This window comes from Crinia signifera, chromosome 1, assembly GCF_055691185.1.
Source record: "Crinia signifera chromosome 1, ASM5569118v1, whole genome shotgun sequence".
In the NCBI taxonomy this organism is placed as follows: domain Eukaryota; kingdom Metazoa; phylum Chordata; class Amphibia; order Anura; family Myobatrachidae; genus Crinia; species Crinia signifera.
Window position 1 is genome coordinate 188,552,390 of NC_139217.1, and position 14,982 is coordinate 188,567,371.

Genomic DNA, 14,982 nt, shown 5'->3' on the forward strand with positions numbered 1-14,982 from the left:
AGTAGTCAACTCAGATTCATTTATTATTGGCTACAAGAGCTGTTTGTACTGTAGTGGAATATTGCCATAGTTTTGCCTCATAAAATGGGCAATTTTATTCTTGCCAAAGATTATTTGGGTTGGTTTAGTTTACTGATCCGATATGTTGTAGTATGATTTTAGTTTTGCATATCTAACTGCGACAAAACAAATCCTTATAGAGGTATAAAGTGTGTATGGTGTATTGCATTCATGAAATAATGGAAGACAAACACTATACTATAGTGTCACAATTAGGGCGCTATATGCAATTGTAACAATTTTTTTTTTAATATATACAAAAATGTTTATTAAAAACAAAATATAATGTTTATATATAGTTCAGCTGCAGCTCTCAAAGTGTACAAAGTGTGTGTACACAACAACTGACCTATCTCTATCTCTATCGCATATATTACATGCCCAGATAAGAGACAGAAAGGATTACAAAACCAAAAGAAATGGAAAATATTAGGCACCATGGAAAAACATACTTTTACAAAAGTTATTTTTATAATGATCAAATAGGTATCATCATATTTATTAAATTAATTTATAAAAACTTTCTAGGTGTCCACCTATACACAATTAACAACAATACGATATATAATAGTGTACAATCAATTAAGAATTTTCATGCACTATAACGTGGTGTATTCCACTTTAAAATATTTAATGTGCACCTTGGATTCAAGAAATATTAAATTTCATTATAATTGTTAGCATTTAGATGAATACAGTCTTGTTTCTGCTGACTGGGTAACAGTCTCCACTTACAGCCAGTTACCTGCCTCCGGTACGGTGGGGAGCAGACCTAGGGGTGTTGTAGCTGGCCCCTGCTTTTACCCTCCTGGCCCACGCCGCTGTTGGTAATGCGTTAGAGAGGTACACCCAGCCCGTGACACCTTGGAGCCCCCGTGGAGTAACCAATTGCATCCTCCGATACAACAGAGGAAAAGGTGATTACACCTGCAGCTGACCATCTAAACACCTCCTCGCCAGACACAGACTGTATTCATCTAAATGCTAACAATTATAATGTACACTATTATATATCGTATTGTTGTTAATTGTGTATAGGTGGCCACCTAGAAAGTTTTTATAAATTAATTTAATAAATATGATGATACATATTTGATCATTATAAAAAGAACCTTTGTGAAAGTGTGTTTTTCCATGGTGCCTGAAATTGTATAGTAGCGCGGTTTTCCAATTCTTATTGATTCATGAAATAATACCTAAAAGTCATTTAAAAAAATATATATATATTTAGCCTGACATTATTGTAGTAATAATACTGATAATACTAATTATAACTTTATGTAAAATATACAAATCATAAACCTTTGTTTTACTAACCAATCACATATACTGCATAAGGGCAGCTCATTTATATAATCTAACTAACTGTTCTGTTAGTGTTAATAATATGGAACATTATCTAAAGCAATGGTTGGTTTTTCAGGTTATTAAATGCAGGGCAGCAGTGGCCTGGGAACCCCATAAGCCCCTCTCCATTGAGGAAATTGAAGTAGCTCCACCAAAATCTCATGAAGTTAGAATCAAGGTACTGTTACATTTACTAGCAATATAAATGTCTTACTAAGAAAGTGCTGATGTACTGTACAGTATGCATACAGTAAGTATCTCTTATGTACATTCTGTAGTAATGCTAATTAAGTTGTCTTTTGTGCTATACATTGTAAAGAACAGAAAATGTACAAATATAAAATCTTCATTGAAAACCTTTAACCTGGAGACTGACATTGGCACTGTAATGTGAAAAGTGGGTTTGTCATGTTCCTCCCTAAATGCTCGCACTTTAAAATCAACACTACTATCTTGTACAATCATGTCTACTGTACTCGATGTACATTATATAATAGTTATAATTATAGTTTAGGATTGAAGTTTAGACCAAAGGTTCCCAAACTTTCATGGCACCCAATATGATCAGAGCTTTTTTCGTGGCACATCCTAGAATAAAACTTTTTTATTGATAAATTTGGGGTAAAAATATAAAATTAAGCAAATTGTGCCTACCTGGGTCAAGTATGTGGTGCTATACACTTTTTGTTCGGATTGTCCACCTGTTTTTAACCATAAATAATTTGATTTGGTCCTGAAGCAGCAACCTGAGGCACCTCTGCAAGAGCCTTGGTTTAGAGTACAGTGGTTTGGAAAAGATAATGGTTCCGAACAATCCTTTTGTTGGTTCTTTTAATTTTTAAGTAAAACAATGATATTCACAAATCACTTTAAAGATGAGTCATCAGCTAAGGGCTGTATTTAGCTTTGTTAGAAAAGGAGACAAGCACACATCTGGGCAAACCCATGTTGCACTGCTAGCTGGGCTGATGTAACATGTGAAGAGAGAGATAGATTTGGGTGGGTTATACTGTACTTTCTGTAGAGGGTAAATACTGGCTGCTTTATTTCTACACTATAATTTAGATTTCAGTTTAAACACACCACACCCAAAATAAATATCTCTGCACATGTTACATCACCCCACCTGCAGGGCATGGTTTCCCCAGTTGTGTGCTTTTTGCTTTGCTGAGAAAGCTGAATCAGGCTATGTCCTTTACTGAGAGTTCTGTACATAGAATCCTCCAATTTCAGCTGAGAAGCCCACTGAAAAGAGTGACATACAGTATTGGTCCGATATGGCTATCCACATGTATGCCCAAACTAACGCAACAGGAAAATGTAACCAAAATAGCCAAAAAAGTGTTCAGTCTTTTATTAAAATTTCAAAAAAGTAAATTAAAAACAAACGTAATATTTTTTGTTTGTTAACACTAAAATAAATACATGTGATTCCTGCTTCAGCATTACAGTAAAGGCGGCCACACACTACTGCGATTTTGCCCGATTTCACCTGATTCTGACGGATCTGGGCAAAAAAATTTTGAAATCAGGCAAATCACGTGTTTTAGATCCACTCTGATCCGATGCATGGTCCTGTGTGCATCGGATCAGAGCCGCTAGATCAAAAGTGCTGCATGTAGGAACTGTTGGATAGGACAGCCACTGGCATCACTTGCTGGGATGGCATATGATATATCACATTCAAAAGGACCACATGCGATAGTCACGGGCGGCTAAGGTGATCGGCTGGCCAAACACTACTGCATGAAGTCAGAGTAGTGTATGGCCACCTTAACTCACTTTACCAATACAGCAAAAAGAAATAACATGTGTAGGTTTTTCACATAAACAAATCTGCACTTTAAAATAATGATTCTCTTTTCTGTTCATTTTTACTGTCTTGATTTAAACACTTACTATAGTTAGGAATAATATACTTCTCAAAGAAACCTGACATTTGAGAGCAGGGCCCTCTCTTCTCATGTGCTTCTCTTAAACTACTGTATATCTCTAATAATTGCGTCAGTGTCCTGTCCCCTGCCAAAACTGTCTATTTACCATGTATTTGTCCTAATTTGCCTTGTACTGTAATTCGTTACAGCCCGAAGCGTGGCGAGCGCAGCGAGCCCCACGAGGGGAGGCGCATTACTTCACAGGTATTACGCGTCCCCTCGCGGGGCTCGCATTGGTCGCATTGTATGCCATTGTAATGGCATACAATGGACCCGATTTTACATAGGAATTTAACATTAAATACAATGCTTACAATGTAAAATCGGGTCGGTCGCGTCGGTCGCATCGTATGCCATTATAATGGCATGCGATGGACCCGATTTTACATTTGTCCTCAACAAAAAGCCCGAAATCGGGTCGGTCAGGTCCCATTGCATACCTTAAGTTAAGGTATGCGATGGGACCCGATGGGCGCCGTGCTATGAAACAAGTACCGAATCCTCTTTTCATCAGTGGAAAATGTTGTTTAATGTATACTATTTTACTAAATATTAGGAAAAATATGACTCTGCTCTTTCAAATGTTAATAGTCCTATGTGTCCAGGAACAATCATGGAGGTGATAGCCTACATAATGCTCTGCTGGCCATGTTTTCCTTAGTCTGGAGTAATATTGTCTTTGAAAAACTATACCTATATTTAATTGTTATTTATTCTTTGCAGATTCTAGCTTCTGGTGTGTGCGGGACAGATAGCAGTGCACTGAGCACCGTACTACATACCAAGTTCCCGGTTATATTGGGTCATGAAGCTGTTGGAGTTGTTGAAAGTGTGGGTCAGGGAGTGACTCGGGTTAAAAAAGGTGAGCCTAATGTAGTGATAGCTGCTGTACTCAAACTAAAATGTGTAGATGCATATAATAAAGCAGTGGTTATCAAACTTGGTCCCCAGGACTCTACATAGGTCATGTTTTACAGGTGACTCGGCAAGTGCACTGTGCGTCACCAACTGTCACATTTGACAAATTCACAGGTGGCCTAGAACACATGAACTGTGTGAGGTCCTGAGGACCGAGTTTGAGAATTTGTGTATTACGGGAATTACATCATTAGAAATTACACAGTATTCGAAAATATTAATCCGGCTAGTGATTGTGATAATACAGAGATCTATTTAAGGCAACCTATCATATTGTATATAACATTTATTCAAAAAAGGCATCATACTATATGTTATCAGTATCAGTCTCTAATAAAATGTAAAACATCTGATTGATCTTTATGTTCCCTTGATGTGTACATGGATATGCTAAGTCAATATATTTTTTTTAAATCCTTAGGTGACAAAGTCATCCCACTTATTATTCCCCAGTGTGGAGTGTGCAGAGGCTGCAAATGCCCAAACAGCAATCTCTGTGAGAAAAATGAGTATGTTCTTTTTTTTTCATTTGTTTTTTAAAGTCTAATACTGTGGGGTATTAGCTGACCCTAAGCCGACCTAGCCAATATTGTCCGATATCGTTCAGTGATGTCACCAGGGCCTTTGGAAGGGGAAGGAGGAGATAGGGAGTTTTGAGTCCGCACACAGAATAGGTATACCCTTAGTCTAAACTTGATATAGGGCTTCTATTTGAAAGAGCAGAAGGCTGCCGTTTTGTTAAGATAATGTGGCGGTGGTGCTATCCAGGCAATTGGTGTAGAACTGATTTGAAAGAGAGAAAAGAATTTGCACGATGGATGCACACCAAAAGAAATTATTTATTTTAGCTTTAAAATGTAACCTTTATTGGTTTGTTTATATAAAATGTATTGAGGGGACCCAGATGTCTGCGTTCTTCGTATTTCTATGGAACCGCAGGTCTTGGTCCACTCCGCTTTTTGTGAAATATTGAGAGGTTAAAATAGGACATAGTACATAGTACATAGTATACCCACCCTTATGGGTATTTTACATGACAAATGCCCCCCCTATTGTTAATGAAACCCCACGATGAACGCCAACCCGAAGCGTGGGGAGCGCAGCGAGCCCGCGAGGGGTGGTGGTACGCGTCCTCTGACCTTTTCATACCCCCACTATCCACGTCGGCGTGGAGTTGATTTTATATAGTGTGGCGAGCCACCGAGCCCGAAGCGTGGCGAGCGCAGCGCAGCGAGCCCTGCGAGGGGATGTGTAATATCTGTGAAGTAATGCGCGTCCCCTCGCTGCTCTCGCCACGCTTCGGGCGCAGTGGCTCGCTGCGCTCGCCACACTATATAAAATCAACTCCACGCCGACGTGGATAGTGGGGGTATGAAAAGGTCGGAGGATGCGTACCGCCGCCCCTCGCGGGCTTGCTGCACTCGCCACGCTTCGGGTTGGCGTTCATCGTGGGGTGGCGTTAACAATGGGGGGGGCATTTGACCCATCAGGGTCGGGAAACAATAAAAATTGGTGTCTGGGGGGCATTTAACATTGGGGCCTTTGTAAAATCGGGTCTCAGGGACCATTTTACATTGATTCCAATGTAAAAATCGCGTCAATCGCGTTGATCGCATCGCATGCAATTTGGTTGCATGCAATGCGATCGACGTGATTTTTGGGGTCCCAATGGATACAATTTTTATTGCTGGCGCCGTGCTAGGAAACAAGTACCATTAATAAAATAAAAATAATAACTGTCACATATTTTCCTTTAACATAATATACTAAGGGTGAGCAAAACCGGTACTGTTGGTGAACTGACAGCTAACTGTTCGGTGTATATAAATAATATTGCTTTATATTGCCAGGTATACTTGCATATAATAGGAATTAGATTTGGAGTGCAGTGCTTAGAAATTTAAAGAGGGAACTGCACTGCAGGGCCCTTAATAGCATATGCGTACCCCAGTGGTGTAACTAGAGTTTTTGCACACACACCCCCCCCTCGCCGATATCGGCAGCGCTGCCCCCCCCTCCCCCTAGCCCTCCCACCCACCTTCCCAGGTGAAGTTAAACACCCCCCTTACCCCTTCGTATGCCGCCGCCGAATTCAGGGTCCCGTACCGCAGATCTTCTCCCGGCTCCGTCTCCTCCTGCAGTTCTATAATAACCATCACAAAATGGCTGCCACCTAACAGCAGACAGTTTTTAAGGATGCTAGAGGAGGACCGCGCCTCCTCTAGCATCCCAAAAAACTGTCTGCTGTATGGAGGCAGCCATTTTCTGATAGTTATTTTTCATAAGAACTGCAGGAGGAGACAGAGCCAGGACAAGATCTGCGCTGCGGCCAGGACCCTGAATATGGCGGCTGCATGCGGAGGGGTAAGGGGGGTGTGTAAGTTTACTTAGGTGGGTGGGAGGGCTAGTGGGGGGTGGCGCTGCCGATTTGCCCCGCTCCTGGCCCCGCAGATCTGCGCCCACAGTCCCTCAGCGCCTCCCCGCCACAGCGGGGGCTGCGGGGCTATAGTTACGCCACTGGCGTACCCTATGGCAGCCTATGAACTAACCAATAATTCATTAACAGAACCTATTACTATAAATAATATAATACAGGTTGAGTATCCCGTATCCGGGCATCCCGTATCCGAATTATTCCAAAAACCGTGTTTTTTTGGAATAATTAGATTTTTTTTCTTTTTACCCCCCTAACCCTTTTTTTATACTTACCAAGTCCCCCGGCATCCACAGCAGGCCTTCAGCACCCTCTCCGTCGTCTCCAGCGGTCCCAGGAGTGCATTGCGCGAGTGTGTGCGCGCGCGCCTGGGAACTCGCTCAATGCACTCCTGGGACCGTTGGAGATGCCGGAGATGGTGCTGGAGGTCTGCCATGGATGCCGGGGGACAAAGTGGACAACAGGGGACCATCGGGGCACCACCAGGGGACAGGTAAGTATGTTTAAAAAAAATATTCCAAAATCTGGAAAAATCCCTTATCCAGAATGCTCGTGGTCCCGATAGTGATAATAATATTGCTTGCGAATGGTGGCTATCTGCATAATCAAGGAGTTTTGCGGTTTAATAGCATAACCACAGGACCAAAGTGACCCCACTGATTCATAAAGACTTGATGGACAAACTAGTAGTCCACACGCAAAATGGCTGCCACCATTATACATAGGCAACAGAGAGGGCATGTGTGTCCTTAAAGTGTGTCCTGCATATCCATCCCTACACATGCTCCCAGCAGGGGACATATCAGAATCACTTTATAATCTGAAATACCTGAACAGCCAAAGCAGCCAGGGAGCTATAAGGATGCCTCCTATACTGTATACCCATAATAGCCCATCCCCTGCAGCTCTACCTGAGCTTGCTGAGCCCTGCCACTGTACTGCCACTATAATCCTAACTGTAGTAAGGTGAGGCAGTGGCAGCCGGGCTTCTGGCACAATAGCCTATAAGGAAACAACAGGGGGTGAAATCCTGACTGGGATGGACACCTGTACCATTATAGCCCACTGTTAGAGGGGGAGGTAAAATGCTGACCCCTCATACACTCTACACCCATAACAGCCCATCCCCTGCAGCTCTACCCGGGCTTGCTGAGCTCTTACACTGTACTGGCCATTATAATCCTGACTGTAGTAAAGTGGATGTAATCCTGACAGGGATGAAGGCCTGTACCATTATAGCCCACTGTTAGAGGGGGGAGGGAAGTAAATATCTCCAGCTATAACCAAATATTCATAAGCCCCCTGAAATTACCAGAACAAAAGGGGCAGCATAAAGGGGGAAAGAAGGACAGCAAATAAAGATAAAGGCCAGGAATGAAAGAAGGAAGATAGACATAGAAAAAGTAATATGACTCAGCAATATCATCCAGCTCATCTGACTAAATATCACTATGAGAGAAAACAGAGAGAATAAGAAGCTAGACAGAAAAAAAAGAATGGGAGAGAAAAGAATAAGGTACAGATAAAGCTGATGAATATGAGTCTGAGAGACTGCACTTATCTCCTCCAACGAATCTGACTGAAAAGAGATGGAACCTTCTAGACATAGGCATATATCAGATGTAGAGCCACTCCCCTGATATTCCATCAACCAATCAAATCAGTACTCCCTTCACACAACGTTCCTCCCCTTAAATGCTCAACCCCCCCACATGTCAGTGTATATGATGCCTTGTCACATGCCCATGCTGGTAAGCTTATGTTGCTTCGGATAAACTAGTTATCCTCTGCAATCTTTCTTCCACATAACATAACTATAATCAATATAGTTCCCTAAATAAAGCTTCCAAAATATGCTATTTGTTGATTATATTTGCAGTGACTGACATACCCAGTCCCACATCTTACCACCACCCCCTGCCCACAACCATTACCACCATTCAGCCTTCAATGATTGTGAAATCACAAATGAGGAGTCCTGGAGTAGGGAGCTGCACTTTGGATGCACACAACACATTTCCTATGTAGGCACCCTACAAGCTGGAGAGAGGTGCTGCCAAAGCCATACACCCTTTGCAGTAAATCCCTCTGCAAATCACTCACTAGCTAATGATTTCCCCAGTGTGTGCAGACAGTGCGTAACACAGGACATACTCAACCAGTGTAATTGAAAAAGGCTGATCTGGGCCAGAGCTGACGCTTGCGTTTTCCTTGACACACCCAGAAAACTGGCAGTTACCACCCCCAAAGGCTGGCTTCCTGTCAAGCCACTTGCAATTGGCTTGCGATTAAACAAAACAATGGATTTTATTGCAGTATGGCCTTGCATATGTGTGCTATGACCAGGACGATTCGATAATCGTTCGAGCTGCAAATTCAGGTCTGAATAACCCCCATTGTTACACACTAGTTCTCATACACAGGGCATCCAACTCAGTTTTCATCCAACTTTAACTTTGAAATATGAACAAAGTGCTCTAAAAAGAAGGTATATAAGAGGTAAAAATAAAAATGAAAGGTACTTGTGTATTGTCAGGGTGCCCTCCTACAGGGGTGCCGAGAGGGGGGGAGCAGGTACAGTTTACCCGGGCCCGGACTTGTCAGGGGGGCCCTGGTCTGGATACATAATTTTTCTGGGCGAAATGTAATAGGGTGCGATTTTTGGACGAGTTCCAAACTCGCCAGAAATCGCACCTTTAAAAATCGCATTTTTAGACGCTAATTCGCATATGTAATGAGATGCGAATTAGCGGCAACAAATGCGATTTGCCGCGATTTAGGTCGATTTTTAGTCCTGAAAATGTGCGCATTTTCAGTCCTGAAAATGTGCGCATTTTCATATATGCGATTTTGGTTGTCAAAAAAAAAAGAAAAAAAACGGCGTGCGGTCCCCCCCCTAAGCATAACCAGCCCCGGGCTCAAAAAGCCGGTGCTGGTATCATAAAATCAAAGGAACAATCAAGTTGGGGTTCCCTGGATTTTATAAAACCAGCACCAGGCTCAAGGTCCGGCGCTGGTTCCCAAAATACGGGGGACAAAATGACTAGGGGTCCCCCGTATTTTAAGAACCAGCACCGGACACAACCAGCCAGCAGGGTAATGCCACAGCCGGGGGGAGACTTTTTATACAAGTCCCCCCGGCCAAAGCATTAACCCCCTGGCTGGTCAGCATGGGCAGGGGTCCTGGGGAAGTGGGGACCCCCCCAATGAAGGGGTCCCCCCCCTCCAGGACTTACCAGCCCATGCTGATAGTCCGGGGCTGTCCCCGATGCCCCTGGGCGGTGGGCATCGGGCTGATATTTGGTGTAAAAGAATAGATAAACTATTGTTTTTTACTGTGGCACTACAAGTGCCAGCAAGCCTCCCCAGCAAGCTGGGACTTGGAGAACCACAAGTCCCAGCCTGCTGGGCATTAAAGGGCCCGCTGGCACTTGTAGTTCCACAGTTAAAAAAATAGTGCACAAAACACACTGACACACATTTTAAATAAAACTTTAATACACACATTACACACATACTAATACTTACCTATCTTCTTCCCGTAGGTAGCCCTGGTCCTGATGTCCTCCGGTCCTGTGTCGGCGTTCCTCTTCATGTCGACGTCCTTCTTGAAGTCGACGTCCCTGTCGGCGATGGCGTCCGGTGTCCGGGTCCGACGAAATCCATGGAGGAAGCTGTGGAAGGAAACCATACTCACCTGTCCCAGCGCGACGTAGTCCAGGTAAGGGTCTTGGAAAAAAAACAAACCGACACCCGAATCCAAGCGGACACGACGGAGACGCACGTGTGTTTGTTTACATCGTGCGGCTCCGCCTCCCGAATGCCGCTATTGGCCGCCTTGCGGCCTAGCGGCTCCTGATTGGCCGCTAGGCCGCAAGGCGGCCAATAGCGGCATTCGGGAGGCGGAGCCGCACGATGTAAACACCGTTGCGTCTCCGTCGTGTCCGCTTGGATTCGGGTGTCGGTTTGTTTTTTTTCCAAGACCCTTACCTGGACTACGTCGCGCTGGGACAGGTGAGTATGGTTTCCTTCCACAGCTTCCTCCATGGATTTCGTCGGACCCGGACACCGGACGCCATCGCCGACAGGGACGTCGACTTCAAGAAGGACGTCGACATGAAGAGGAACGCCGACACAGGACCGGAGGACATCAGGACCAGGGCTACCTACGGGAAGAAGATAGGTAAGTATTAGTATGTGTGTAATGTGTGTATTAAAGTTTTATTTAAAATGTGTGTCAGTGTGTTTTGTGCACTATTTTTTTAACTGTGAAACTACAAGTGCCAGCGGGCCCTTTAATGCCCAGCAGGCTGGGACTTGTGGTTCTCCAAGTCCCAGCTTGCTGGGGAGGCTTGCTGGCACTTGTAGTGCCACAGTAAAAAACAATAGTTTATCTATTCTTTTACACCAAATATCAGCCCGATGCCCACCGCCCAGGGGCATCGGGGACAGCCCCGGACTATCAGCATGGGCTGGTAAGTCCTGGAGGGGGGGGACCCCTTCATTGGGGGGGTCCCCACTTCCCCAGGACCCCTGCCCATGCTGACCAGCCAGGGGGTTAATGCTTTGGCCGGGGGGACTTGTATAAAAAGTCTCCCCCCGGCTGTGGCATTACCCTGCTGGCTGGTTGTGTCCGGTGCTGGTTCTTAAAATACGGGGGACCCCTAGTCATTTTGTCCCCCGTATTTTGGGAACCAGCGCCGGACCTTGAGCCTGGTGCTGGTTTTATAAAATCCAGGGAACCCCAACTTGATTGTTCCTTTGATTTTATGATACCAGCACCGGCTTTTTGAGCCCGGGGCTGGTTATGCTTAGGGGGGGGACCGCACGCCGTTTTTTTTCTTTTTTTTTGTTTTAACTATTTTTTTACAACAGAACCATGCACAGATCTCAATGATCTGTGCATGTTTCTGATAAAAGCGCCAGGCAGAACCTGGTCTATTTTTTTTGCGATTTTTAGTAAGCTTTACTAAAAATCGCAACCCATTAAATATGCGACTTCTATCCTTTTTAATGGGAAAACATCTGGATGCGATTTTTAGTCTAACTAAAAATCGCACCTTTAAAAAATGCGATTTTTCCCGCAAATCGCACCCTATAAAATATGCGATTTTCGGGAAATGCCCGAAAACGGCATATTTTGCGGGAAAAATCGCAAAAAAAAAAAAAAACGCACCCTATTACATTTCGCCCAATTTTTCTATTTTTATTTGGTGGCGAGTGCGCTGGGTCTGAATGCGAAGCGGAATCTTATGGGCCTGTGATCTGGACTTGCCCCCTAGGATAAAAGTTGCCAGCCAGCCCCTGATGAGTGCACTGTTTTTCTCACTCTATTTTTCCAGGAAATTTCCTAAAACTTTAAAACTTTATTGATAAAACTGGAACCAACTGCAGGAAGTAGTATAAAAAATTGGAGGCAAGCACATATTGCTGTCCAATAGTATAGATAATATGGTATTGCAAACTGATCAAAAAGGAAAAAAGGAGAGAAAGGAAAAAAGAGAGAAAAGTGTAGAATTAAAAGTGTATATATTCTATAAATGTTTTATAGTCACCAGATTGGAAAAAAAAAATTTCTAGAAAACCTTTTAGATCAAAATCTATATTTAAACCTTGAAGGGGTATGGTTCTTAAATAATAGATCCACTTTGACTCATTTTTAAGTAAGGATGAGAAAAAAGGTGACATTTTATAGGGAGCGATTTGCGGGGGAAAAAATCACACTTTTTGCCCCGAATTTGCACATTTTAAATGTGCGATTTTTTTAGTAAAACTAATAATCGCATCCAGATGTTTTCCTATTATAAAGTATACAAATCAGTTATTTAATGGGATGCGATTTATAGTAAAGGTTACTAAAAATCACCAAATATATAGAACAGGTTCTGACTGGCGAATTTGTCTGAAACATTCACAGATCATTATGATCTGTGCATGGTTCTGGGGTAAAAAAAAATAGAGTTAAAACTTTTTTTTTTTTTAAATGGTGTGGGGTACCCCCTCCTGAGCATAACCAGCCCCGGGCTCAAAGCGCTTGTCCTGGTTTCATAAAATCACAGGGCAAAACAAAAGAGGGTCCCCAGGATTTTATAAAACTAGCACAGGTTCAAGGGCCGGTCCTGGTTCCCAAAATACGGGGGGACAATTTGAGTAGGGGTCCCCCATATTTCAAGAACCAGCACAGGGCCCAACCAGCCAGCAGGGTAATGCCCCAGCCGGAGGGAGACGTTTTATACAGCATGGGCAGGGGTCCTGGGGAAGTGGGGACCCCCCAAAGAATGGGTCCCCCCCCAAACTTACCTGCCCATGCTGAAGCCCGGGGCTGTCCTCAATGCCAATGGGTGGTGGGCCTTGAGCTGATTATAGTGTAAAAAGTTAGAAAAACTATTGTGTATTGCTGTGGCATTACAAGTCCAAGCAAGCTAGCACTGTGGCATTACAAGTCCCAGCATGTGGGGCAATAAAGGGCCCGCTGGGACTAGTAGTGCCCCAGCAGTACAAATAGTTCAAACAAATCTACACGACACACTTACAGTACAAGTTTAATACACATGGAGCCCATTCGTTCCACCTCACCTGTCTTGATGGTAGATCGGTCCCCTTCTCCAGTAGAATCCATAGTGGGGTACCTGTAGAAGCGAATTATACTCACCATGCTGATCTTCGGGGCTTCTCCGGACCCTCCGCAATGCTGTCCGGTAACTGGTTGCGGGTTTGATTACAGATTGGGAATTAGCCCTGCTCGCCAGCAAATCATGGTCTGGCATGGAGGTGTTATCGGAAGCCACCCGCCCCCCTCACCTTTGCTCCGGCATTAGTACGCCGGAGCTCCTCTACCGCTGCTGCCCCCTGGGGGACTCGGGAGAGTTCAGGCATCCGAGTTCTCCCGAGCTGCCGCGAAATATCCCAGAGCCTGCCACCTGTGTGATCACTGACAGGTAGCATTCTCGGGGATGTTTCACGGCGGCTCAGGAGGACTCGGGTGCCTGAACTCTCCTGAGTCCCCCCGAGCCGCCCGAACATCCCAGAGCCTTCCGCCTGCCGCCTGTCACTTACTAGAACTAATGGCAGCGGGGGCAGGGGAGCTCCGGCGTACAATCGCCGGAGCTGAGAGGTGAGGCGGATTGATGGGAGGGGACAGCAGAGCGGCCACTGGGGGGGTACCCCGACAGGTGATGCGCCAGTGGTATGCCCAGAAATTTTCCGGGACAGCCCGCTCCGGCAGCGCAGCTGAGCCCGGAAAATTTCCGGGCATACCACTCAAGTGGTTAAATGATTCTTGTTTTTTTCTGTATGATATCTTTCAGGCTCTCATCCAATTTAAGGATATGACAAAGTTTTTACAGTATTTTATTTATTTCTTGATGTTCACTGCTGTACTGCTTGACAAAGGTTAGTTCATATTCTTTGCCACTGTAATTTTTTTTGTTTATATTGAATAAGTTCCTATCAATCCATACTTTCGATTGTTTGCAATTGTGTTTGTAGTTTCTGATCGTCATATCCTTTCTGTGTATATTTTGTCTTCATTATTTGGCTTTGTTTTTGGAAAGATTCCTTTTTTGTACAATTTCTTCTGATTCTTCTAAATTGTCCTGTGGGTGGTGATTGCTTTTCTTAGACAGTGCATTATTCCCACTGACTTCTTTGATGTGGTTTCTGGTTTGTATCTTCTTCAATATACATTTCAAGATCTAGACAGAGTACAATTTATCTGCTTTTGGTGGAGGTGAATTCTAGGCCATGATGATTTTCATTCATGTAAACTAAAAATTCATTAAGTTCCAATTCTGGTCTATCCCAAATAAATAGGAGGCCATCTATATATATTTTCCAACCTATTAGGTACTTTCCATACTTCTTGTTATTCCATATTTTTTCTTCCTCCCAATGTGCTACAAACAGGTTGGGGACCGCTATGGTTTGTATCACATTGGGAGGAAGAAAAAATATGGAATAACAAATATATATTGAGGAAGACAAGATACAAACCAGAAATCACATTAAAGAATTCAGTGGGAACAATGCACTGTCTAAGAAGAGCAATCACCACCCACACTTGCTGAATAACATGCCGAGTGGACAATTTAGAAGAATCAGAAAAAAATGTACAAAAAAGGAATCTTTCCAAAAACAAAAGCCAAATAGTGAAGACAAAATTTACACAGAAAGGATATGATGGTCAGAAACTACAAACACAATTGCAAACAATCGAAAATATGGATAGAAAGAATCTTATTCAATATAAACAAAAAAATTACAGTGATAAAGTACATGAACTACTCTTTG

At 43.6% G+C, this 14,982-nt stretch overlaps 1 protein-coding gene across 1 annotated transcript in view; it reads left to right on the forward strand.

Annotated features, from left to right (window-relative positions):
* Positions 1–14,982, forward strand: part of LOC146026916 (NADP-dependent alcohol dehydrogenase-like) — a 32,880-nt gene that overhangs the window by 615 nt on the left and 17,283 nt on the right. Inside the window, exons 2-4 of the mRNA XM_083157966.1 lie at positions 1,484–1,585; positions 4,065–4,203; positions 4,681–4,768. Of these exons, the coding sequence (XP_083014092.1) occupies positions 1,484–1,585; positions 4,065–4,203; positions 4,681–4,768 (329 nt within the window). The remainder of the gene's footprint in view (positions 1–1,483; positions 1,586–4,064; positions 4,204–4,680; positions 4,769–14,982) is intronic.